At 43.5% G+C, this 27223-nt stretch overlaps 1 protein-coding gene across 2 annotated transcripts in view; it reads left to right on the top strand.

The window, feature by feature from the left end:
- LOC115313467 (rho GTPase-activating protein 26) overlaps positions 1-27223 on the top strand; it is a 45249-nt gene that overhangs the window by 9735 nt on the left and 8291 nt on the right. Inside the window, exons 6-25 of one of the 2 annotated variants that reach the window (XM_040501062.1) lie at positions 352-462; positions 552-594; positions 695-756; positions 1356-1418; positions 5853-5922; positions 6832-6929; positions 8372-8409; positions 9553-9694; positions 12910-12949; positions 13791-13928; positions 14606-14693; positions 16072-16130; positions 18769-18874; positions 19990-20149; positions 20682-20861; positions 24100-24244; positions 24460-24570; positions 25121-25166; positions 25763-25804; positions 26014-26093. In XM_040501062.1, coding sequence (XP_040356996.1) covers positions 352-462; positions 552-594; positions 695-756; positions 1356-1418; positions 5853-5922; positions 6832-6929; positions 8372-8409; positions 9553-9694; positions 12910-12949; positions 13791-13928; positions 14606-14693; positions 16072-16130; positions 18769-18874; positions 19990-20149; positions 20682-20861; positions 24100-24244; positions 24460-24570; positions 25121-25166; positions 25763-25804; positions 26014-26093 — 1822 coding nt within the window. Of the gene's footprint in view, positions 1-351; positions 463-551; positions 595-694; positions 757-1355; positions 1431-5852; positions 5923-6831; positions 6930-8371; positions 8410-9552; positions 9695-12909; positions 12950-13790; positions 13929-14605; positions 14694-16071; positions 16131-18768; positions 18875-19989; positions 20150-20681; positions 20862-24099; positions 24245-24459; positions 24571-25120; positions 25167-25762; positions 25805-26013; positions 26094-27223 lie in introns of both variants that reach the window. The other variant, XM_040210786.3, reaches the window with a different exon arrangement.

The following is a 27223-nucleotide window of genomic DNA, read 5'->3' as shown; positions in this document are numbered from 1 at the left end:
GGCAGGTTTCGCGCGATTTCGGTCGTTTGACTTTTTGAAAACATCTCGATTTCGAAGTTTGGCGGCTTCTAGAAAGCCGAAACGCGCTAGATGTACGCAGCCTCGCTTAATTAATGGTGTACGCGACGAGCGCCCTCGTCGCGGGGTGCCAGAATTTAGGCTGTACCCTGCAAGTAGCGCTTTTTAATGGGATCTGTCTGACTGCTACGAGGTCTCCGGTCGTGACATACGATTTGTGTAAAGGAGTTGCTAGATGTAGCTGTATCGCATGCTACGGGATGCGGTTGTAGCATTTGTGGACACGTTTGGCGTCGCTATAGATTCGTTGATGCTATGTCTCGACTGTTGCAGGCCTTTGCAGTTCTTGAGATGGAGAAGAGGCACTTCTTTAAGGCATCCCTAGAGTATGTGCTCATGCTGCAGAAGGTTCAGGAAAGGAAGAAGACCGAGTTTGTCGAGACAGTGAGTGTGAACCCTCCTTTGTTTGCACACTTGTGGAATCTCGATCCCTTTGATTGCAACGGCTGGTGACTCTTGCGGTTTCCTTCCAGATACTGAGGTTTATGTACGGCTGGCTGACATTCTATCACCAAGGTGAGAGTTTCGAGCTTGGGAAGTGGTCGTTGCAGTCTGGTTACGTGAATGCCGCGGTGAGGTGAAAGGAATGTAAGTTTTTAATGGTGACTTGTTTCAGGGCATGAGGTAGCCAAGGAGTTCAACAGCTTCAACACTGACCTTCAAGTCCGCCTGCAAAAGGCAAGTGTTGTTTTTTTGTTTTTTAAAGTGCACATTCATAGTAGGTTTTGAATGGTTCTGAAGCAATATCCTCTTAAATATGCTAAGCAATTTTGCTTGCAAAAATTGTTTTGAGGTGTGTTTTTTTCCAAAAGCGAGACAGGTGTTGTCATCTGACTCAGAACTGACCTCCTTTTTTACACCAATTTTGCCCTTCGACCTTACTCGAGTGTGTTAATTTATTTTACTTATTTTCATGCGCGAAATTTGTATGGAATTTATAAAAGGAAATTGTAATTGAATCGAAAAATAGATTTACTTTGGCATCATACCATTGGCTGCCAGAGAAACTGACGTCAAGCATAGAGACAGCCATCGGCTTTCGCTAGAAAGTCAATGCCTGTCTCTCTTATGTTAGTCGTTCTTGCAGCTAATGGGAAGCGTACAAATCATCAGCTGCGGCGAGGAGCGGTCAAACTTTTCAGTTGGCTCTGGGGTCGCTATCTGAATGTTTCATAATGTAATTTTGTCTCTTTTTACAGTGATTCTGGTTACTTACTTTGTATAGTGATGTTCTGCATTAATAATTTCTTTTTCTTGTTTACTCTTTTTCTTGCTAGACGAGGGAAAACTTCGAGGCAACTCACTGTGAGGCCGAGCACCTGATGCAGAAAATGTTGGAGGTGCGTACAACGGTAATGTCGCCCGTTCATCTCATGCACATCATGGTATCCCCCCCCCCCCCCCTTTTTCAACTGCCTCCTCCCCGCACATTCCTGCATGCCCATTGACACCTTGACCTACTTGACCCGTCCTCAATTTAATCTAATTTTTTCCCCGCTTTGAGTTTGCTGCCATGCTACGACGAAAAATTTGACGTGGTCATCTTTGGTTGCGATTTTGTAGTTCTCTCGTTGTTTACGTGCACGCAGATCGCAATCAATGTTGTCTCTGCATCAATGTTTACCTCGTCCGTGTGTTGCTAAGCATAACTTTTTATGTTGACTGCCTGTTTGTGAGGTAGTGTTACTGAGTTCAGTGCGGGAAGTTTTACGGTTTGGAGCCCGTGTCTTGTTCCCTAAAAAAATGGCGTCTGAATCAGTGTATCTTTTTAAAGGGTAACTCCGGTTCCTTTTGCATATCAAGAAAACAATGCAATTCTCTTTGGTATTGCCTAAAAAGACTACACACCACATATTTCCATCTAATTTCGCCTAAAAGTTGATGAAACTGGCTAACAGAGTCTGAGCTGCGCAAAATTACCGAACTCTGCTAATCCTAGTGGATTTGGCGCAGCGAAGCCTACGGCGCAGTCACTACCGCCGTGTCTGTGCAGCCCACCCTGCGCTACCTACGTCATGCTCGGGGCTCTCGGGAAAATTTCTTTGCTTGTTTTGTACTTTTTTAAGCAAAGCCTACAGGCGACGCTAGCAGCACTGTCATCGTTGACCACGTGATTCGCCAGTTTGTAAACCCTGAGATGGGGAACGATAAGAAAACGGACGAACACAACAAAATCTCAAACGCAGCGAACCACGCTGCCGGCGTGGTCAACGCCGGCAGCATCAGTCGCGTGCGAGAACCAATTTGCGACATTGAGCTTGGGATTCTTCTACAAACCCATTGCCACTTATTTATGTGTAGTTTACTAATTTTCACGTTCTACTAATGCTTTCAAATCTTCGGTAAACTTTCCTCTTTCTGCGCTAAAACACAAGCTGAGGCTGCGGTAGTGCAGGCACCGTTGGGTATAGCAGATTGCCAATCTCTGCTGACAACACTTGTCCTTGCGCCAAGTTGCGCCTAGCCTCCCGATATGCGAAGCCACGATTTGTAACATGTGCGAGGAGCCATGGGCGGATTTATGAGGGGGGAAGGGGGGGGGGAGGGTGGTGACTGCTCCCCTTAAGTCCCGAGGTCAACTTTTTTTTTATGAAAAAATTGGTATACCGTATTTGCACGAATATAACGCAACCATGAATATAATGCGAGGGCAGGTTTTGATGCCCTCAAAAAGAAAAAAATTTATATTTTTACTATTATAACGCAAGCGGAGGCCGCATACATTTCCCGCACTCAGGAGCATAGCAGAAGTGAGAAGGCAATGGAAATAGAGAAATAGAAGAAATATTTGTTTATGTTTCGACTGCCTTCATCCTCACCGCTCAGGTCCTTCCATTTACAGTGTTTACAATCCACTCCGGGACTAGGCACATAAGCAGCAGGAGGGGGCCGGGGCTTGTCTGGTAGCTCCTTTTTCTTAGGCATGAGCTCCTCGACAGCCCACAAGCAAAGCAAGGCTTTGTGTGTGTGCTGCAAGCAAAGCAGAAGGTCCAACGTGCAAACACCAGACCACTCTGGAGCAGAAACTAAAAAATGCACAGGCAGAGAAAAAGACTGCGGAACCCGATACACAATCACTTATTCTTGTTCTGGTCCCACCGCATAAACAAACACCTCATATTGCTTAGTCGTAGTGGGTGGTCTTGGCTTGGCTTCCGTTGATTTGACTTGGCCTGCCTGACTTGGCTTGAATTGGCGAGTGCCCACATTCCCACATGGCCCCTGCATTTCTGCAAGGTGGGCGCTTTGTACAAACACAAAAGCCATAAAAATGCTTTTTACGTTTTCTATTGCCCCTTCACGTGGCCCAGTAGCTAATAAATTCCCTTCCACGCCTCCACTTCTTTTCCCACCCGATGATCTGCATTGAGACGGAGGGATGGCTTTCTCCTCTGGCTTTCTCCAGACTCCGGGCCTAGTGGCTGAACTCAATTCCGAATATAACGCGAGGTGCATTTTGGAGCACGTAATTCTTTCTGGGAAAAAAAAAAACAACTCGCGTTATATTCGTGCAAATATAGTACATTGGCCAAAAGTTTAGTTTTTGGTGACATAGCAAATATTGGGTCAACAAAATAGATCTCGGCAACATTTTGCTGTAACGTCATCCCCAAAACCTGACCTGTAAACCCCCCCCCCCCCCCCCCCCCTACCAAAGAGCATGTAGATGATGACACAGAAGCAGTTTTGCCTGCCGCAGGCAAGGTTTCGGTTTTGGTTTGTGGTAAGCTTTAAAGGAAGACTGCACAAAAAAATATTGTACTTTTTTTTTGAAAAAAATTACATCGAACCGTTTATTACTACGTCATGATATATTTGTCAGCCATTAACTCAAATTTCTTGGAATTTACCGAAGTTGCCCTTTAAGTTGAAAAATATGTTTTGAGGTTTGGTTGGGATTGTTTGTAGCAGTCAGCTCTTCCAGCAAGGTCTTGAGTGGCTTTCTTTTTGTGCTCAATATGCCCAAGCTTGGTGCATCATGTACAGTTGCTTCACTTCAGCTAACTACTAAACATCTTTTGTTGTTTGCCAAGTTATGAGACGGAGTATGGCCTTGAGAATAATCCGTCTGCATTCACGAAAGGTGGAAAAGGTGTTTGATGAGGCTAGAATTTCCTTTCCTGCTGAAATGGATGAAAGAATTCTTCACTTATGCCCCTCTCCCCCTCCACAAAAACAAAAAATTAAGTTTCATAAACTAAGTAGTGACATTTTTTGTCAGTTTAGTTCATCCCAACTTACATTCTTATTTGTCGTTTCAACATTTCTGACTTGCATTATCAGCATTTACTTGCTTCTGCAGTAATGTTTTTTCTCCTCTTAATATGTGCGTATAAAAGGCTATGGTCAGTGTACAAAAAAAATTCATTTATTACACGTATCACTATTCCATTTCATTAGAACAAGTGCTTGCATCAGCCTTCCAGGCTTACCTCCAGTTGGCTTTACTATATTCATATCTTGACTATCCTGTGAAACTTTTTCATAGTAATTTTTTTAATGTATGTTGCATCATTGTCTTCATTACATGAACTTTTTCAAATATTCCTGTATTACAAGCTTTCTCTAGCTTTTCACTGTAGTAAGACAACTTGGTTATGGCAAGCCTAGAAAGGTTATTTGATGCATTTCAGTTACTGATAAAGTAAAACTACTAGCATACTAAATGTGACATCTCTCATTAATTTATTATTTTTATAGGGAATCTTTATAGTAGAAAGGTGCAGCGCATTACTAATGTTACGCCACCCAAATGATGTCACAGTTGCATGAGCTGTGGACAGAAAGCTTTACGTTTTGCTGCTTGACAAACATACTTGCGACCCTATGTTACATTTGAGGATGTGTATGTTGCTAACAGATTTAGGTAGTTGTAGTTATGGGTCATCAACGAATGCAGTGGAGAAACTGAGGTATAATATTATGCATTTCAGTAGGCTCATTGTTACCAGATGCTTAGCTACCCTGTGAGAGACCTGTAACGTTTTCGGGGTAAATGCATGGCACTGTCTGTTTTGTTATAGCCTTTTTCGTTTTTTTGCAAACAACTAACTTGTTTCTTGAATTAGACAAAAAGAAACTGTTTTAGAATGTGCCATTATGGAATAAAATGTTAAACAGTATTGGAAGAAGAGCAGTGCCGGATTGTTGGCAAAGGTTTTCCACCCCTCGGTGCTACCATTTATTTAGGGAGGCAAATGCCGGTTTCCAACATCTGCATTCAGTCTGGGAAATTTGTCACATAGCTAATGAACATTGCCCATTTTCTTTATTCAATAGTTTTAGCCACTAGTAAAAGCCCTAGTTTAAATTTTAGGAAAAAAAAAAAGTTTTTCTTTATTTTTAGAAGGATTTAATAATGAAGCAATGCTTTCTTTCTGTCGTACGACAGCTAGATTTTTCTGTTCTCATTTGAGTTGAGCAGAATTGTAGGTAATCGGTCGGCACATTCAAGGGCTCTACGATTCATAAATTTTGAATAAAACCAGTTGACCGATACAATCACTTGATTTAGAAAAGCAAAGCTTCTCATTGGGGCTTAGCCCTAATTATAGCTTGGTTCCACCCACCCAGACTTTCTCTCTAATGAAACGGCTACATTATAGTTGCATTTGGAAGGTGTTACGGAAACAGTAGTCTGTCATGAAGTGTGTTGTGTGCTGTATTTTGAGGTGTGTTCTCTTGCTTTTGCCACATGCTGCATGTGGGCATGCTCATTCCCCCCGTGTGGTGTGCCTGCCCCTTGTTTCTCCCCACCCGTTGTCTGCATCCAGAAACCACAAGATGCGGGGTCCCTAAACAAAATGTACACTAGGCAGGGCTACCTCCTGCTGATGGAGAAGAGTAAGTGCAGCCTCCGTCTGCTTTCTCTTCCATTGCCGTTTTTTTGCTCATTGATTTTGGGGAGCGAGTCCGTCCCGCGAAAGTTTGTGCCTTACTATTTGGTCGAAACTTGCTTGATCTCAGCTTTTTTATCCGATTGTGATAAAGTTGCAGTGAAGTTACAATCTATCCACTCCACTTCCAGAAGTCAAATTTATTCTTAGCACGGCCAACCTCGAGTGCATGTTGTTTCTTTTGTACATAATTACAAACTGCTCTTTCGAAATGGCCACCAGAACTCCAGAAGTATGAAGTGTAGCCATTTGAGCTTGAGTGTGAACAGCGAGAGGTATGTGAGAACTTCCTTTTCAGGCCGTTTCGACGGAATACTAGTTACTTATTTGCTTGTTTGCTTATGAACAGTGGTACAATGTCTGCTTATCAAAGGTGGTACCGTAATATACCGACAGATAGGCCACGTGAAATCGAGAGCAAATCTCGTAAAAATATGGAGTGGGCTAACTTTCGGTGTACAGCCAAGAAAAGTTGAAGAAATGCTATTTTTAGGTCATGTGTCCCTTCCATGCTTGTTATGGTGGCGAGGGGCAATGAAGCAAGGATGACTGTACTTTTCAGTCAGTAATGTTCGCTTGTACCCCGCCATAGCTAACTAGCTGCATTTACACCAAGGCCATTATTGATCCCAACACTACTATTACTAGGGGTGGGCCATCTTTTGGTGTCTAAAAAAATATAGTAGGTCAAGCCAAACATAGCGATGGGCTATCTTTTGGGGTGGGGCATCTGTCGGGATTTTATGGTAGTTCATTTAAGATCACAAATGAAGAGTCCATGCAAGATTCTTTGCTTTCGCTCTATGAGGGTTCTTTGTTCTTTAATTGAGAGTTGACAATACTTTGACCTTTCCAGAGCACATCTCGACAATATGGAGCAAGCATTACTGCCAGTACCAGAAGGAGAATCGCAAGTTTACCATGATCCCCTACTCGCAGACAGTGGGCAAGATTGTGAGTGACCCAGGATGCCATTTAAATCATGATTAATCCATAATGCTTTCCTTGCCTAGCAGACCTTTGCTTGCATTTTGATATACCCTATGTGACACACAGAACTGGGATGCGGCATTTGACTGTATAAAATATCAGTGACCCGTCGTTTTTAATGGTGCTGCGTGAATATTTGAAGTTTCGAATATTAGGCTATTTGAAATTAGCTTCGATATGAACTATGATATTCATACTTTTCCAAGTGTCGATTGCGGCATAAGAAAGAGTGCAGGGGGAAAAGGGCAGAAAGTAGGAAAGCTGAAGTAGAGAAGAGTGACCTCCTTTCCACAACCACTTTTCTTGTGCACGCCCCTCTCGCGCTCACACTGTCTTTCTCGTGTTGTATTTGACTGTAGCCCCGTTGAGAGCGCTTCTTATCGACAACGGGTGTAGTAGGAGAAGCAACACCCGCAGAAACGAGCTCCGCAGATGTCGTTTCTTTGCAGTGCACCAGTGCTTGGAAAGAAGCACCCTCAACGGGCCTAAACCGCTGCAATCAACACTTCGAAAAGTACAATATCGCAGTGGCGTGTACTGCAGAAAAGCTGACTTTGAAAGCGGGACTGTGCATGTGTGCGCCTGGTGTATTTAAAAAGAAACACTATTTGTAAAACTTGATACCTGCATTGCAGTAACCTTTTCAAGATTAGACTGTGAGCATAATGCAAGAGTACATGTTCAGAGATGCCCTGACAACTTGTGCCTATCATTTCAGATACTTTCTTTGTTCTTATTCGAGATTGTAGAAAAAATATTTGCATTTGGAAGATTTATAAATCCTCTTGATTAGTTAGGAGTGTCATCCCCATAGGTTTAATTTTAGGTATGTCAAATATGTTGTTTTCTTACCCGCTCAATATAGGCATTGGACTTTCTGAGGCCACAGTCCATAGATATATACTAGTTAGCTTAAAATGAACTTAGCTTCGAAAGGGATAAGTGGAAGCTGGGGAACAACCTTTACACGTTCAACTGGGTTTTTGTTTAAGCATGGCGCTACAGCGGTGAGAGACTTGGAGAAACTATTCAATATTTGATTAAAAAATATTGGTCCAAAACTACTATTCGCTTTGAATTCGCTTCAAACTCAAAATCCTCTATTTGCACAGGGCTAGTTTTTAACCAGTACTATTATAGGAATGCCGATTTTGTATACATCCACCATAAAAGATATCTGCAATGTTTATGTAGCGGTTTCATTACTTCTTTGGTGCATCTGTTATTTGTTGGCTGCCATGGGCAGTTGATTAAAGCAAGGGGATAGTTATCTTTGCCAGCTGTTCAGAGTTAATGAATTTGGTGTCTGGTATCATTTTGTCATTGAGTCCTTTTATGTGCTTCGTTCGGTCTCAAAATTTACGCTTTGCACTCATGCATTTGTTTTTTTTCTTTTCATTTTCTAGACAACAACAGACACATTCATCCTCAAGGAATGTATCAGGTGAGAGGCATTTGAACCCGCTATCTTCGTCATAGTTCGCCTCGGTTTAAGCAATTTGCAAGTGGTGTAATTCCTGAGGCAGTGCTCGTACGCATGGCCTTTAACGAGATAGAGTAAATATGCCACAAGCATTATTTTGCTTCTAAATCAGAGTGGTAGACATTCTGTTTAAATTTGGAGTTGGAGAAGGCAAATGCATAGAACTCGTCACTCTTGCTTTTACCAGTGCTTCGAGACACTTGTCCTTACAAAAAGAAAAGACACTCATTTGGAAATTTAAAAGAAAATTCCCTAGCTTCCCAAGCTGTCTGGTGATAGAAATATGCGTGAATTAAAGGTTTTGAAGTCTAATGTTTCATTAAACCGCTCGGGACAAACACCAAGCATTTTCTGCCCTCTCGCAGCATTCGGGTTGTTGCAGTAGAAGAGTGGTTCTCAAGCACGGATGTGTTGGGGGCCCCTTGGGGACCCGCCAAAATGATGGGGGGGGGCCCATGCCAGCGAGGGAAAGGGAAAGGGGGGGGGATTGTATAAAATGAGACAGCTAATTGCAGTATGAAAGGGGCATCCTTTACTGTTATAGGCAGGAGAAGCGAAAAGCATCTAGTAGAAGGATGGATAGATGGTAACGGCTGCATTCTTTATAACGGGTGGTAGCTTGCGTCACCTAAACAAAATCAACAAAAAACTTTTTTTTTTTTTTTCAAGAAAGGGGGGTTGTGGGTTGAGGTGAGAACTTCGCGAACCCCAAATAGGACTTTATGGACCCCGGCGGGTCTGCGGAACCCCATTCGAAAACCGCTGTAATAACAGCTTCCTTGTGATTTGAGCGATCTATTATCGAAATAACGGAGAAGATGCAGAAGAGGCGCTGAGCTTTCAACATCTTAAACATCCGAGACTTGGGATTAAAGAGTGGACAGCAGACACATAGGTGTGTGCGTTGTCTGCTTTTCATTCTTTAATTTCGGGGGTTTAATCTGTTGGTCTATTATCGCTCACAAGCGCCTTCTTTCGTTGTCGGTTGGCAACACCCAAGAATAAGAGAGGTGCACTTTGAACGTGTGTGCATGCAGCATTTGTCGTTCGTCTGCCTGGTGGGGCCGGGTTGATGAGCGTTCCCTCCACGACCTCCCCGCACAGGCGCATCCACGAGAGCATCGACAAGCGGTTCTGCTTTGACCTGACGACGGCGGACCGTCCCAACGCGACGACGTACACGTTCCAGGCGCTCAGCGAGGACGACTGCAAGCACTGGCTAAATGCCATGGACGGCAAGGAGCCTGTGAGTGCGCGCAGGTGGCACCGGTGTTCTCGTTTTTGCCGCATTATTGAGGGACTTTGAGGCAGGCTCGTGAGCTCTCTTTCCGGTGCATGGCCTTTTTCAAACACGTCCGATAGCTAAAGGTTTCGGGGAAGTACTTCTTAGGCTCCTGATCCTGCTTGCAATCTTAAAACACTTACTACTACAGGAAGCTCGAAATTGTCTCTAATGTCCCTATTGAAAATTCCATCAAGCTACGTAATTTGGGACACTGACTGCCAGTCAGCAGCCTTGGTGGAACGTGATGGACCATCAGACGTCATCTGATGGTCCATCAGATGACGTCTGACTGCCACTGCCAAGGGAATTTTATCAACAAGGGCAGCATTTATATAAGAGTAAAGCTATACGCACTCATAAATATCGCCAAATGCCTCGATAAAACAAAATGTTCGAGAAAAAAAAAAGAAAAAAAAAAAAGCAGGACCACCGCGGATCGAACCCGCGACCGCTTGCGTACAAATCGGGCACCTTAACCGCTATGCTACACCACCGCTAGAGACACTCGATTTGACTATTCGTTTTATACGAGATGCTTCGGCTGCAAATGCAGTTAAGCCGTCAGCATGTTGTGCAAAGCACTCGTACATCACTCGCCGTACTTCAGTTCTACTCACCTGCCATGTAGAGTACTTTCGCGTCGTAGAACGATCCTTCTGTTCGCGCGTCATCGGCCCAGTAGACCTGGTACACCTTGTCGTCTTCAACTACACCGCCAAAGTCCCTTACATCGCCGGAACTCACAACAGGCTGGGTCTTGTCGAGTAGAAATTCTACTAAAACATAAGTCATTGTAGAGCCCGGGCAGGATCGACAAGTTGGAGCAAGCGGGCAAACAAAACGAGTCGAGAGCAATCGTTCATGAAAGCTCGGCGAAGTCTCTATGGGCGAAGCGAAGTCGGCGAAGTGTCGTGTTCGGCGCTTCGGCGGGCTTCTGATCAAGGTTGTCGGTCGGTTGCATGTCATATCTCTAACGTCAGCGGTTTTATAGGCTCACGTCCTGAAATCGTTTTCTCGTGCATAGATTACTTTTCGTATTCATAGATTTGACGAAATAGTGGTATCCGAACGGACTTTACGTCCTTTGACCGTACTTCTGTCTGCATGTCAAAGCTTTCTGACGTACAGTCAGAGACAATCGATGTACAGTCAGAATCACCACCAAGACATCCTGATGGCATTTCGCGGCGGCCGACTGCCACCAGGAAACCATCAGAAAGCCGACAAGCGGGGTCTGACTGGAGTTTGACTGTCGGTCAGAGTAACTTGTTGGCCAATCAGACATGCTTGACGTACAGTCAGGCACAGTCAGCGGTCCACTAGAAAACATTGACTGCCAAACAGCGTTACATTGATGGATTTTTCCTTCGGGGTCTGGGATTGTGCAAATATTTGAATTTTCTAACAGTAGTTTTTAATGGTATGCTTTCTATATTTGTTTCGAGATGAACTGCAATGTTCATATTTTGCGATGTTTCAATCATGTGCTTAGGAGGAAAGCATGCTTTTAAAGCTGGGCGGTGCACAAGCGCATCTGGGGTATATAAAAGGAAACCGAAACTTCCGGAATTGATATCTACACTACATTAAAATTTCCAAAAATTAGACTGTGGCTATTGTGCAAGAGTATATGTTATGCAGAGAGTTTCCGACGACCTGCATTGATTATTCCTGACTGTCTATTTTTATTTTTTTTTTTTTTATTTGAGATTTCAGAAAGGATATTTACATATAGCGAGAGTATTTGTAAATTCTCTTGATTAGGTATGGCCAGGCATATCTATAGGTTTATTTGTATGTCAAATATGTTGTTTACTCACCATTCCAATCTAAACTTTGAACTTTCCGAGTCCACAGTCCATAAATATAGTTATATTAAAATGAACTTAGCATAGAAATTGGATAAGTGGTACCTTGGGAACGACCTTCACGAGTTCAGCTGGGTTTTTTTTTTGTCTAGGCATGTTGCAGTAGTGAAAAGCTTGGAGAAACTGTTCAATATTCAATTCGAAAATATTCGGCCTGAACTACTATTCGCTTTGAACCTGAAAATACACAATTATGGGACAGCCCAACAAATCTTTTTCTTTTATTGCATCTTGCACATAAACCGATTCAACTGTAGCGTTGTGCTGACGTAAACAACTCTAACAGCTTGAACTCGGTCAGTTGGCATCGGCTTTTTTCTACGTCTTTTACCGTAAAGGCTTGCCGTATTGCTGTGTCATCTTTCTGTTGAGAATGGCAGTCTGATAGCAAACAGAGGTGCACTTTTAGTGTTTACTTTCCAAACAAGATCATGGCAAAAGAGGAACAAAAAATTAGTTTGAGAGATGAGTCCATTCAAAGAGTAGAAGATATTAAATATCTAGGAGTGACTCTTCAATCTTTTTTCATCTCGAATGCACACGTTGAAACAACATGTAAGAAATTGGGACATATTTGAATCACACCTTATTTAAGACCGGGCAGCGTTTTCATTCGAAAACATTAAAAATAATATACTCAGTATTTTTCACAGTCGTCTCGAATATTGTGTAGATTCTAGGAGATTTACATATCAAACTTATTTTCAACCAATAATGATGCTTCAGGAGCGGGCATTGTGAATAATATGTACTAGTTATAACGCTAATTCAGCTATTTTATTTCAAAACAATGAATAATGCCATTTCAAATGTTAAGAGATTATAAAGCAGTAATTCAGGTACGTAATATTCCAGTGAATAATACACCATTCCCATCTTCCGCACTTATACAATCACGTAGGGTCACGAGAAACATTATAATAATTATACTCCACCCTATAACAATGCATACGGTAAGCTTTTAATACAGTATACAGGTACGAAACTTCGAAAGTCATTAAGTCGGAACATAAAAGAGACGAGATAAATTATACTGACTCTAAAAAAACACTATTTAAAAATGCTATGAAAAGCTAATATAATTCATTGAATTTCATTTGTGCTGCACAAGCATATGCGCCAGGATGAATCCGCATTCCTTATTTGTTCATACAGGTATAAATCCATAACTAGCCAACTAGGCTAAGGATCCAGATGCGACTGCAGCATTTTCAATGTTTTACTGAAGCTGAATAAAGACTGATTGATTGATTGATTGAATTGATTCATGTGAGTAAACCTTTTTTTTTTTTTTTTTTTTTTTTGCAGAGTTCTACACCACCAGGACGAGTCACAAGGCAGGAAGGATGTAAGGGATTTTTCGTGAAGTTCTCCACCCCAACATTGTCAGCCTCGCTCTTGGAACGTTTGCCTCAGCCTTGGAACGCTTGGAATGTTTGGAACATTTGAATCTGCCTCAGCCTTGGAACATTTGGGTAGTTTTGGTACTGCCCAAAATTGCCAATAGAAGCCTCGCTTGGGGAAAGAGAGTTTTTCACTGCACTGGAACTCAACTTCTCTATCTAGTGATTTTGATATCTGTGCCAAAGCTGTCTTCACCCTAGTGGGGTTTATTTTGAGACGTGTATCAGTAGATGCCAGTGTAAAGTGGATATGTACCTACACTGTGCAGCGCACTTAGCACAAACAAGCAATCATTGTTTTTTTTTCTACGTATAGAGTTGAAATGCTGTCATCCAAAGTACCGGTGTAACCTAAGGTGCTCACTTGGGGCAACCTTCAATTGCCTTCAATACCCTTTTGAATTAAAATGCAAAAAAAGTATACCGATGTCGTGTTCGTGCTGACTGTGTTGCGCAGTGTGTAGTTTTTACGTTCGGTAACGGGGGAGCAGAACACAGCACCGTGAATTCGGCTAAGGTTTCTCAAAACACGTACAGTCTAAGCTTGTTATAACAGACATCTGGATATAACATACCGATTTGTGAAGTTCGGTTGGTTTTCCGCTACGTACCATTGACTCGACTTCATATCTGCATACAACATACTCCTTTTACAACAGACCGAAATCTTGGTCGAAATCAAGGTCTGGTATAACGAGATTCGACTGTAGTTTGAGTTAATGCTTCCCAAAGGGATCATTCCTCTCTTGGACCTTCGTCTCATTGGTCTTCAACGCTCGCCTGCAGGCTTACTGGACGAGAACGGCTTTGCCTTTGTGAAGGGCTGCATCGACGCCATTGAGGCCAGGGGCCTGGAGGACCAGGGGCTGTACCGGATTGTGGGCGTGAGCTCCAAGGTCACCAAGCTCACCCAGACCGCCTTTGGTGCGTCTTTCCATCACGTTTCTTCTTTTCTTCTAATTTATTTAGGGGGGCAAATGGCGGGATGCTGTGAAGAGAGCAAAGTGAATCAAACTAAAGGGTTTTCATGCGTGATCTCCTGGTGTTTTAAAGCAGCTATTGGCAGCACTGTTTTTAATGCAAAATCTGTTTTAGGGCTAAGTTTCAAACCTGGGGCATCACAAAATGTTATTAGAAAAATAAAATATGGTAACACAACTAGCTGTGTCTACAAAAAACTGTGTCCCTTGGTGCGAATCGTAACGCTGATTTCTCGCTCAGTAGTCCGATACCCTGTGTCCTTCTCTAGCAGAGTGTCTTTAATTAAAATGGGAATTCCTGGTATATAGGTAGCCGTATTGCCATAAAAACCTTTTCCACACGGGTGGCAGGAGCTAAAAAAAAACTGCCCGTTCTATGTCTCAACTTTATCTTTAAGAGCCGTTCAAACTTTTTCTGACATTGTCTCTGTTACTTCGTATAAACGCAGTTCAATTTCATTCTCGTCTTCTTCTTTCTCCACCTGTTCTCTTATTTATATATTTTTGTTCCCCCGTTTTGCCGCATCTGGGGCTTGTTTTCCCCGCCTAATGACTCCCCATTCCTCGGATGTTAGTAAAGGTTAAGTGACCTTGTGTGGCGTCGTAACCTCTCTCCCGTAGATCCGAAGAGGACGGAAGGCGTGAATCTGATGGACCCTGAAGAGTGGGAGGTCAAGACCATCACAAGTGCACTCAAGAACTATTTCAGGTGAAGGGGAATTCACCAGTGACTGCACTCGTCTGCATGGCTTGCATCTGAGCTCTCACCTTCAGTCACCTTTCAAGAGCTTGGTTTTCACTTTTTCTGTGACCGTTGTTTGTATGTAGACGACTAACTGCTCACTTCTGACAAACGTTTGTGCAAATGCACGTTCCCACCTTAACATAAGAGGGCACATTAGTAGCGGCAGCTCATAATAAACAAGGACAAAAGGACAGCACTGTGTTTGTCCTTCTATGTGTCCTCTCCTTTTGTCCTGGTTTATTATGCGCTGTTGCTACTAATATAAACTCTCACCAATTTGCCCAAGCTTCCATCTTAATAAGAGGGCATATCATTTACTGTTCCTGTCTGCGAGAAAAGTTGGAACATTTTTCAAGAGCTTCATTTTTTGCAGTGATTGTCTTATAGTCGATGATAAAAATTGGGACTACGGTATAATCTCTAAGCTGAATGCCAACAAACTACTTGGCATTTTCATTTACTTATGCTTTTCAAACTGTCGAGAAGGTCAGAAGCTACTTTCACGGTGTTGTCTGCTGTCGTTAGAGTTAGTGAATCACAGTTTTGGCTGAAAGCTTTTCCACATTGTGTGAAAATATTGTTTGTTTTTAATGCGGAAGCGTTAACTGGGGGTCTCATGGAGCGAGTTGACGTCATCAGCTTTGAAACCACGCCAAACGGCTTTTTTACACCGCTTCGATCCCATCGGCTAGCGCGCGTCCACAGCCAATGGCACCCTTTACACCGCTGCCATCCCATTCGCTAGCGCGCGTCGACCAGGCTTTCATTCACCGGACACGCAGCGCCATAGGGTGGCCAGTCGTTGAAGCTGACGCTGCGCGTCAGTTTCAACGACCGGCCACCTCATGGCGCTGCGTGTCCGTCAGCGCTAGAGTTCCTGTGTAGGCTCCCTACAGAGCCAGAGTTGTGCGTTCATCTCTGCAGCACCGTCTTTCCTGCACGGCATGCTGATCCCGCTCCTCACGTGACTGAGTTTGGCAAATGGTGCCGCGCGTTCGAGGCGCGCAGCACACTCAAAAGCAGGGGAACGTACACCGCGGCACATGCAACGGCTGCTTTCCTGCACGGCACTTGATCCGGCTCCTCACGTGATCGGATCTCGGCGCATAGTGGCGCGGTAGCACGTGGAAAACAGACGCCCAATTGTGGCTCCCGTAGGGAGCCTATACAGGAACTCTAGTCAGTGCCAGTCAGTGCGCCAACACGCGTAGAGCAAGATTGATGTACATGCTTTCTCATTCACAACTCATAAGGAGTGCATAAGTGTACCTCAATCTTTTTTTACGCTCGAGGTCGTTACTGCTGCGACGTCTCATTGCCTTCAAACCCCTTCCCCTTGCAGAAACCTGCCTGAGCCTCTGATGACGTTTCGTTTGCACACTGCCTTTATTAGCGCTGCCAGTAAGTCGCCCCCTCCCTTTAACCGCTGTACGAGCTTACTGATTCATTCAGGGGCGTCGGAAATTTTTGGTCGAGGTTGGGGCGGCGGCAATTTCGCCCCCCATACCCTGTATTGTTTCCTTCAAATTTCTGAACTGTGAGAGAAGGGGGTTTCCCCCCCACCGCCCGCCCTTTTCCGACGCCACTGGATTTATTGGCACAGTTTTGTGCGCGTCTACCTTGTACCAAACTTGGGGGTTGGGAGCTAACTTCTTGAAAGTGATTGTCTCGAAAAGTAAGTGCAATCTTGTTCCCCACAGGACTGCCTTTTCACTCTTGGGATGATAGCATGTGTGCCTTCGTAGTCTTGCAATCAAACTCACTCATAGGCAGCACCTTTGCCAAGTCAAGTGTTTCTCTTGTATTGGTTGCTTGTTATAGTGAGTGTTCTACCTTTATGCATAACGTGGCTTACTTCAGATTTATTGTTTTCTGTGTACAGGATGCTTCTTTTAAGACCAGGATTTTTCTTTTCTTTTTTTTAAAAAGGAAGGTAGCATAATGGTTATAGAGCCCTGGGGCTAAATTGTCCCATAGCCAAAATTGGGTTAATAACCTAATTAACTCAAAAGCTTTACTTAACTCTTTCAATTTTCAGTTTTAGGCTATAATGCAGCGGAAGGACTGACGCTCGACCTCGTCTAGCTGTGCCGTAATATATTGATTAAACAATTTGCAGTCATTGCTACGGGGCGAGAAATGTTGCCTTGCATACGACTTCAAAGCGAAACTAAGCGGGCAAAGAGAGCCCAGGACGTCTGTGCCTCTGCTCTGCATTTCTGTCACACTGATCACACCACCTTCGGTGCGGACAGGTGGTTTTCAGAGCCGGCGCAAAGTGGAGGAATCGAAGTCGCGGGCGCTCTTTGCTCGCTTAGTTTCGGTTTGAAGTTGCATACAAGGGGGACATTTCTGGCACCTGTTTTAATCAAACTTTCATGTTGCGACTAAATCATAAGGAGGTTAAGGACGGACACTACCCAGATGGTATTATTGTCCTTCCAAATTGAAATGGACAGCATAGAGTACAATGTTAGTTACGACAAAGGGGACAGAAAAAAGTTTCAGCTGCGTAGACGAGTTGTGAAAGGAATTACAACAGTTCCCATCATACACCCACATTGCTTAGTTAATCTATCGCAAGAAATCTAATTCAATATTCATTAGTTTTTTTTACCTGATGCAAAGCACAATGCCTGAAGAGTGCACCTGTGGAAACATTTTTGTCAAGTAATTTCTTTCTCTAAAACTGTTGTTTTGCAAAATCAAGCTATCTTTTTTAGCCTCTGTGTCTCCAAACAAATGTTGTTGTTTTTTTTTTCTTTTTATACTTGACATTCAGAAAATAAAAAAACAAAAACATTCTACGGATGCATTTCATATGAAATTTCAGTGAGAGAAACAAAAGAATATTCCTTCTTGTTCTCTTGTGAAACGGCACATTAGTATCTAAAATGAAACCTATATATTGAAGCCATGAAATGGTGGAAAATGCATTTAAAGTGTCCACATTTTTATCATTTATATAGCATCAAGGCACTGCAAATAATTGATAGCAAGATAACTGTGCATCAGAAATGAATCAAACTTTGTTTCAATATTCTTTAGATGTTAGTGGACCCAAATATAATTTTTCAAAATCAACAATTTTTTTTTTTTGCCAAAATTTATTTCTTATGTTATGACCCATTTAAAAACATGCGGAGGAAAAACAATTTAAACAAACTAAATGAAAAAAAGATGTGATAAAATAAATTTGCAACGAAAAATAAAATCTTTTTTTAGCTACATTTACGGCCTGAAACGAATTTGTAGGTGGTGCCCACGGAAAAGTTAATGTCAAGTGACTCGCCATTAGTCGTGGTAGACCTGCGCGCCGTTGCCACTGAAGTCCCCAGATGCCCCATGCTGCCACAGCACGCTGAGCGTTTTGCGCCACCGGCTGAACGCATTTTATTTTCTTTTTCTTATGTGCAGAAAGTAATTTAAAATATTTTTTTAAATAAAAATTAAACTCTTCACAAATCCTATCCTATCCGATCGAAAAAATAAAAAAAAATTATAAATTTTGAAAAAAGTCATTATGATCATCACGACTTTTCTCCATGCCGGAAGGGAACACTCCGGCGCGCCGTTTTCGTCAATTTCAGACCAGCGCACTGGTCTATCACGTGGCACTTGCACTCTTTTGGGAGCTTCCTATGGTCTCTAAGAGTTACTTATTCGTATTCTTATTGCGGTTAAAACGACAATAAATTAGTATCTTTTAGAGACCATAGGAAGGCTCCCGAAAGAGTACAAGCATCACCTGACTAGTGGCCAGTCAGGTGACTTTAGTAGCCACCATGGTTGCCAACTACAAACTGGTTCCGCACTGTAAACGAAACCCTAAAAAAAATGTTTCTTTCGTTGTAAATTTTATTTTATGACAATCCTTTTCCAGCCAGTTTGATTAAAGAAAAACTTTTTCCTTTGCATATGTTTTTTAAGCGTGAATTCTCCCCATTATGCCTCAAATGCACATTATGCCCCCGGAAATAAAAAGTTTCCAAAGTAAAATTGAAACTCTCGAACTAACGGTAATGCTTGGGCCTCTCAGAGCAAGAGAACAAGGCCCAGAGGATGTCGGCAATCGAAACTCTCGTCGGTCAACTTCCACCCGAGAATTACCGCATGGTGGCCATGCTGGTTCAGCACCTCAAGAAGTGAGTGGTCCTTTTCCGGCATTCCGGTTGCGACGACGGTTTCTTGTTTGCGGGATGTTGCCGTGAAATACCGAAAAAGAACCTACCCGAATTTTGCTGAAAATGGGGCCTAAATTTTGAAAAGCAAGACAGCTGCTGTTACAGGAACATTCAAACCAATTAAAAATGCTTTTGGGGTTGTTTGTTAAAGGAAAGAAAAATGGTAGGTACGTAAACTGCAACATTTACAGCAATGTCTCCGAGTCTGAACTCGGTCATCTAGGAAGCTTTCGTGCCACAAATTAAACCTCCACAAGTGTTGTGTATCTCTGAGTCACTTGTCTCGAAATTGTGAAAGTTGACAAAAGATAGTTTTCTGCTTCAACAATTGAAGTAAACCTTATTAAATAATTCCCACTGAAAAAGTGAGTTCATTAAGAGTATACAGCCGTCGGAATGCAAGGGCATTTTTCTTTCTTTTTGGAGATGTATAGAATTAAGTGTGAAAAAAGAGGTGGAGTGGAATCATGGACCTATGTCAGTAAAGTATAGTAGCTTTTTGTTTTGTTTGTATGCTTTTGTCAGATTAAATACGAGAATATTTTGGCAAAGGACAGTTTTCAGACGCTCGATACGTTCCACTATCTGGCTATGAGTTTCTCCCCCCATTTTACGAAAATATTGGCGTTGCTACAACTCCACTTGGATGCATCTGTCGTTCAAATTCATTACAGAAAAGTTTGGCACCACCTTCCACAGTCAAAAGCTTTAACTTGCTTTACAACATTTTGCGGTGTTCTTGCTTTACGGAGCAGTTTATTTTTGATCACCAAAAAACTGGAACCTGTCGTTAAATAATCGGCAGCATGGGACAAACACACGAGCCTTTTAAATGGCCTAAGCACTTCTGTTAGTGTGTATGGTCTAGTCTCCGGTGTTTTGTAGTTTTGCTCAGTCATTTGTTCGTCTCGTACTCCTAACCTTTTTCAGTGCCAGATGTCGTGATGTCTGTCTAAAATGTTTCTGCCTCGACACTCTGTAGGAATGTTTGCGAGCTCCGTGTTTTGTTTGCGCGTCGTCGCCCAATGTTTGACAGGAAACACTGACAGTTGTTTTGCGTGGGGGGGGGGGCCCAGAGTTGCCTGCTACGCCAGCACCAACCTGATGACGGTGTCGAATCTGGGCGTCTGCTTTGGCCCCACGCTCCTGCGTCCCGAGGAGGAGACTGTCGCAGCCATCATGGACATCAAGTTCTGCAACGTTGTCGTGGAAATTCTCATTGAAAACTGTGATAAGGTGAGGGGCAGCAGGGTCAATCGGCTCTTGGCAGATCACCCGGTGGGTTGTGAGAGCCCGTGAGACCTTCTGGCGACTCGTGAGAACTCGCGAGTTCTCAAGAAGGCTACGATGATTGGTTTTGTCCATGCACTTAATAAATTCCTAGATAAAAAAAAAGAAAGGAGTTAAATTTTCTAGAAATAGAAACACAAGATCCCGAAATATAAATTGAGTCTCTAAAATCTTTAGAAATCGAGGCATAAAATAACTAGGTAGCTCGAGAAAAATCCCTAAAAGTAGGGACATGGCATCTGTACATAGAAATGAAAAGCCTTTAAAAATCGAGTCACGGTGTCGCATGACCATCAGGAAAGCATGTTGTCGTCTGACATCAAGGTGTCACAAGACAACCGTCATGCTGATGACTGTCAACGTCATTGAGGCGACATTTCGAACATGGACATTACACTGCAAAATATGGCTTCCTAAGCGTAAAAAAAGAAATGTGCGTTTAACACGAATGTTGTTTTCCCACCGTCTGCCTCGACAGATGTTGAAAATGCCCCCTTCCAAGGCAGAGACAAAGTCGTTGCTGGGCGGCAGGCCCCACGAAGCCAACCACTCCACGGTGGAGGCCGTCCAGAGAGATCGCCCGTCCACAGTCTACCCTCCCCCCTCCCACCCGGACACGGGGCAGGGCTACTCTTCCCCGGCGCTACCTCTTGAACAGGCAAGTCTCCTTCGCTGTCATTTTTAAATACCGAAATTGCCCGACTCTAACACGCACACAGTTTTCAGACCCGAAAATGAGGATTCAAACGTGCCCCAGATCCTAACGCGCACCTGGTTTTCAGGCTCAGTATCTCATTTGTCACTGGCATTTGGTCAGCTCTGAGCATTCTTGCCTCTTTGCTTTCGCCAATCACGAACAGAAGTTTCGGGCACACCAGAAGTATGCGAAGCGGCTCTGTTGCCATTCGTCTCGGTGAATAAACAAACTTTCTTCTTAAGGTCGGCCTCGTAATGGGAACGCCGCGCCTTCACTGGTGCAGTGGCCATTTGAGCTCCGCAAGTGTGGGTCGTGTCAGTGGCACTGACAACAAAGCAAATCGCTAGAGAAGGGAGCTCGTCAAGTTGCGAAATTCAAGGCGAGATTGCTGCCATGATTGTCCGAGACTCAAGTGTTGCGCAGAAAAGCTATACCGCCACCTTGTAATAGCAACGACAGTGGGACTGTTTGTAGCGCGATTTCGGTTTTTGTTCCGATTTCCTCTTCTATTGTAAAGTGCCTGACATTTCTAGCTGTATCTTTCTTGAAAAAGATGTGCGGGTTAGGATTGGGTAATTACGGTGTGTGCGCCCAAGCCACGTCTCTGATTAACGCAGCCGCAAAAGGCTACTATGGTCTGTTTCACTTTACACGCGAGTGAAGCCAAAGCTACGAGCCCAATCTAAATTAATAATGCAGTGCACGGGGGTGGACTGAGAACAAGTAGAATTAAAACTGCGGTTTGGGACGGTTGTTCTGAAATGGCCATCAGGGTAGAAAACCTTAGAACGATAAACTGGCAGCTGAAAGTGACCCCCAATTGGCCGCCACCATGTTGCACAGTTTTTTACTATGTGACGTTATAGTTTTACGTCTATATTTTAACGAAATACTGCGCACAAGTAATTGCTTATTGATCTTTAATAACAGTACTGGCTAGATAAGTTATGTTTTGTTTGTTTTGAGTTCGAAATGTGCTCTTACGACAAAAGTTCGGGCAGCTTCGTAATGCCTCCGCTAGGTGCCGTCAGCCGCGGTGCTGTGTTTTGGGTTTTGATCGTAGCTAGACACTGATCTCTGGGGCAAACTGTATTGAATAAATAGTTTATCATGTTTTTTACGGCAATCGCAATACAAATTTTAGCTCAGTTTTGCCTAAAAGCCTCAGGATTTGGTACGGTCGCATGTCTAGTGGTCAAAGTTGTACAACATGGCGGCAGCCAAGTAGGGGTCACTTTTGCCTGGTGAACGGGACACCAGTTTATAACTCTAAGCCCCTCTACCTCATTGGTAATGGCATACAAGCACTGACCATTGCTTGTACACGTCGTTTGTGTTTTCTGCTTTACCTCATCTCTTTTGCACTTCTTAACATTTTGACAAGTAGAAGACAGACACAAACACAGGGTAGTTCTTCGTCTACATATCCTCGGGTCCTTCCTTGTACTGTTTCGTTTATTCCAGTCACACACCGACTTATCCGACTGTATTACACACCTTTTTACATGTATGAGAGTGTTACTACAAACAATGCTGAAAGTTCGGAGCTTGCTCTTGCAGCCACTGCAACGCTCACGCTTACATTGAAACCGACTGTAAACTCTTTAAAGGGGGAGGCGGCAGCTTTCATTATTTGGTTTCGTGGCGTCCCGGGCAGTAGCAGCGATTGAGTGGGAGCATTCAAAACTCTTGACGGTGAACCCAGGTTTGAGCCAAGTAGCCCCATGTGGCAGGCAGAGTACAGCCCATAATTTAACCGGGCCACATTCGAATTGCTCATTCTCAGCTTTTCCTCAGCCACGTTGCGACAAAATGTATTGGTATCGGAGCTGTTCCAGCCCTTCCTTACCCAATCCTTTGGAACGAATGGTCATTTCCTCGGTAGCCAACAATATGGGGAACATGTGGACCCTGTGAAAGTCTCATATTTTGAGGTATATTTAGGTTCAGCCAGGATTTATTTAACCTTTTTTCCAAGTAATCTTCAAAAAAGGTGTTGTTTTTTTGTCTCGTGCTACACTCGATTCTCGGCAATCGATAACCGTTTTGTCTGAATTTACGGTTAGGTGGAAGCACGGGTGCGGTCCAAGATCTTACGTACGAGTTTGTAGGAAAAAAATGCACGGTAGTTTGAAGTTTAGCCTCTGCGTGTAATTTAATTTGATTTGTTCTCTCGTGTGCTCCAAAAGTCTGGCAGCGATTTTCGCAAATGCAAGAAGCGAGCTGTACCGTATTTTCCAGACTACAGTTCGCACCCAGTGCCTCAACTGTGTAGAACTGTATTGGGGTCACTAATTCAAGTGTAATTGAGCGTCTTCAACGAAAATTAATTTCTGTATTCTTTTATCATTATTTTCAACCAAATTATTTCTACAGTTACGAAAGGATTCGTGACCTCATGAAATTGGACACGTTGCACAACAGGACGACGATCCGTGAATTGATGATTCAGTATAAGATTGGAAATGGTTCAATTGATTCGCCAGCGCTACTAAGTCGCATCAAGTTGCGCGTTCCTTGTAGGTCTAGTGGACTTTACTCTTTGTTTTATCCTGCTGATTAATATCACGCAGCACCCATGACACGCCTTCGATTGACATATAATCATATTCAAACAGATTTGTGGCAATGTTAGCTTAGATATTTTTGATGAAGAGCGTAAATTTAGAAAGTGTGTAGCTACCATTGTTTTGTCCTAACTTTCCGTTTTTTTTATCGTGTCCGAATAATTTAAATACTATCTGAGATTGATGAGTGCGTCACTAAGGAGGCGTGAAGCTGTTTGTGTGTCACCCGAAATAAATAAATAAAGAAATAGTCTGCAGGTGCAAATTTAGGGTAAAGTATAAAAGCTTTCGCTTAGATTATCCGCACCCGGTGCATAGTACGCATGCAGCACATAATCCGCACTTAGTGCCTAATCCGAACGTAAAAATTGTTGCACACAGAACACCTTGACAAATGCTTACTGTATTAGCTCACAAAGACGCTTGTGTCATACAAAGGTCACCATTAAATACTTTGTTATTCATCAAATCCTTCACACAGATTGAATGATCTAAAAAAATACAAAACCTTGTGTAGTCCACACCGGGTAAAATTTCAACTTTTAGACATGTATTGTCCGCGGGCTGCGCTCCGAAAAATATTGTAATTGCACGTCTTTTCACCCTCGCGCGTTTTCCTTTGTGCCGTGCAGGGTCACACGCAGCGTGCGTACGCCCGACCCCTCTCGCAGCCCCCCGACGCCAGTACAAAGCGGTACGGGCAGGCCCTGAGCGCCACGCCCCCGCGATCCATTCCGTCGCACCCCGCTCTCGCCATCTACAATCCATCCTGGCCTCGTAAGTACCGCCCGCCTCACTAAGCATTCACGGAGTGTTTGTGTATGGATCGACGTCGCTGTCGTTTGGCCGCCGTCCGAGCGTTTGGCGACGTACAGTTTATTTTCCTCTCCGAGAAAAACGCGGTTTGCTTTTGTCTGCCTTTGGTGTTGCTTTTGTGCGGTCTTGTTTAGAGATAAGTTGAGGGTATTTCCGTTCTGCCGCCGCCCCAACAGCTCAAGGCAACCTTCCAGGGGACAACAGTCACATCAACTCCAACAGCAGCAGCACAGAGTCCTTGAGTTCACGATCCAACGCTTCCTTCAGTCACCACTCGCCTATTCCAGGTGAGTCGCCGCCGGAAATCACCGTGTGTGGTGTGTCTACTGCCGACGTCATGCAATCCACGGGCAGTTTCCTTGTATGATGTTAGAATGGCATTTGGAGCCATCATAACATTTTAACCTTGTCACGCTCACCCATGGGCTCTGATCTTGATTATATTGTAAGTAAAACATATAGGGGGATAATAGACATATGTATTTTCATATTTCAGTGGGATGGCCATTACTGGGTTTTGTCGTTTTCTTATAGTAACTCCAATTTTTAGCATGCTGAAATTTGTTCTGCGCCACAAAAGGACAAAACAAAAAAGGTTGATTTTGCATGAATGCTGAAATGACTGCGATTTGATCATAATTTGTCGAAGATTTACCGAATTGTTTGGGGTGTCGCCTTGATGCTGCACTTTTTTGCAAGACTTTTATGCTATGTGATTTCATACGCGAGTGTTTTATTTCCCAAACATCGAGATGAGGGTGGTTTGAGCTCCGATGGAGTCGGCGTGTTTCTGACGTCCCCCGTCTTAGCCACTTTCCTCTGATTCTTTTCGAACAGGTGTGAGAGATTACCACTCGCCAGCACATGCAGCAGACGTGAGCAAGTAAGTTTGTTCTTAATATTGCTTAGCTTTTCGAACTTTCACTACAACACACAACTGTGTTTTCATTTATATATATATATATATATATATATATATATATATATATATATATATATGATGCCTTTTAGCAGCTGATTTGCCTTATATTGAAACAGTTGATTAGTCAAATGTTGCTCCAGGCCACTATACTCAATTTTGCTACCATTTGGAAACAGCGATGTACTGGCGGCTTGTACAAAGATTTTCTGGTGTTCATTCGGTGTTTTGAAAAGAGTAGTGTGTTCTTGTCTCGGCACTGGCACGGTGATCTGCAGTGATTTGAAGTTTTCTCCAGACATCCCAAGATTCAAGTCAAACTTTCAGATCTAAAAATCCCACTTTCCTAACATATTTTATTACGAGCAGTGCATGGATTGAGAAATCAATGTTTTTAGGTTCCGGCCACTTTCATGCGTTCGTTGCACGCATATGCCTCTTGGCGTTTTGTTTTAGGACATCTTCAGCCCATCGAAAATGAACCGTCGTGCAACGTAACGGACGTAGTAACAAGTTCCCTTATGCCTTTCCGACATGAAGGAAACTGTTTTGTTTTGCAGGTCTAGTCAGTCATCAACCCCAGTTCCTCCATATACCGGAAAGTAAGTGATTTGTTTGCTCAAACACATTAAAGAACTACTGTTAGGTAGAGTATAGCTCAGTTAAACGACGAGAGCATGCTTCTATGCTTATCCACAAGTGTGTTACACGTTTTACTCTTTCTCCTTGACGAGTCGCTTGGGTGTTGCACATTGCAAGTCAAGCTCGCGAATGTGGATCACCCTGAGACCTCTCCTCTTCTTGCTCTCAGGAGAGTGAGGACTCTGTATGCCTGTGTGGGAGAAAACAAGTCGGAACTCTCCTTCGAGCCCAACCAGATCATCCACGACGGTGAGTTTGGAACAGATCAGCTACAAAGAGCACAGGTTTGGAAAAGGATATGGCTTATTTACAAAAATAATACAAGCAAGGCAAGCCTCCGACCTACTTAACGCTCATACGGGAGACTTAAAGGCACTTTAGCCACTTTGACATTGTGGGCACGAATGAACCAGTGGACAGGAAGCGAAACAAACTCACTCGTGCTTAAAGGGATGCTGAACCGAAATTTTGGGTGGAAATTCTTGGTCGCAATGGCATACATAGCATGTCCTTTACTTCTAAATGACGTTGTTTTGAGCGAGAAGGCGTATAAAATTGAATAAACACGAAAAATACAATTTTACGCGACCCCTGGTGAGCGTCGTGGAAAGCTCGCTTCGTGACGTGCGCATTCTCATTCGCCTCAAAAGACAGACGGAGCCAAGCCAAGCCAGGCGCTAAGCCGGGTGGCGTTTGTTATTGTTAGTACCACGCGGGCCAGCCGCTTTGAGAACAGCCGCCGAGCGAAGAGTCAAGGTGAGCACGAACAAACGAGGAGAATGCGCGAAGGCACCAGGGGCGCTGGGGGCGCCGAGAATGCGCACGTCAGTTCCGCTACGCCTGCTGTCAGGAGGACTCGCTCGCTCCGGCGGCTTCCGGCCGAGGATTTGCTCTTAATTCAAAGAAATACAATAATTCGGGCCCCATCCGTCTGATTGAATATCGTGTTTAGGTACAGTACCATCCCGTGAAGGCCGTTTCATGCATTTGAACTTGAGTGTGCTCGGGCACATTGCGTTTCTTTGTAACCGCTTACGACGAGAGAACATCGGCGTCAGCTACGAATCACATTGTAACGACCAAAACTGGGGTGCGAAAAAACTGAGAAACTTTCTAGTCGAAGAAAAAAACAATAGTAGGAAGACAATTTCCTACAGTTGTCATTTTTTTAATTTTTTTTTCAATCTGAAAATTTACACATTGGTTGTGGGAAATAGTCGCATATAACATTTGCTGCGTTCGATTTACCTGCATTTCCCGCACTGCCTGTCATGCTGCTGTATTTGATTTTTTGAGCACAGCCTATAGCCCAAAACAGATTGCCCTGAACTTTTCTGCACGAGTGCAGGTAGATCAAACGGACCCACGGTCAGAATTAT

Source organism: Ixodes scapularis, unplaced genomic scaffold (genome assembly GCF_016920785.2).
Source record: "Ixodes scapularis isolate PalLabHiFi unplaced genomic scaffold, ASM1692078v2 PGA_scaffold13__105_contigs__length_92229423, whole genome shotgun sequence".
NCBI classification, from domain to species: Eukaryota; Metazoa; Arthropoda; class Arachnida; order Ixodida; family Ixodidae; genus Ixodes; species Ixodes scapularis.
Note: the sequence above shows the minus strand (reverse complement) of the source record. Positions and strands in the feature narration are given on the sequence as shown.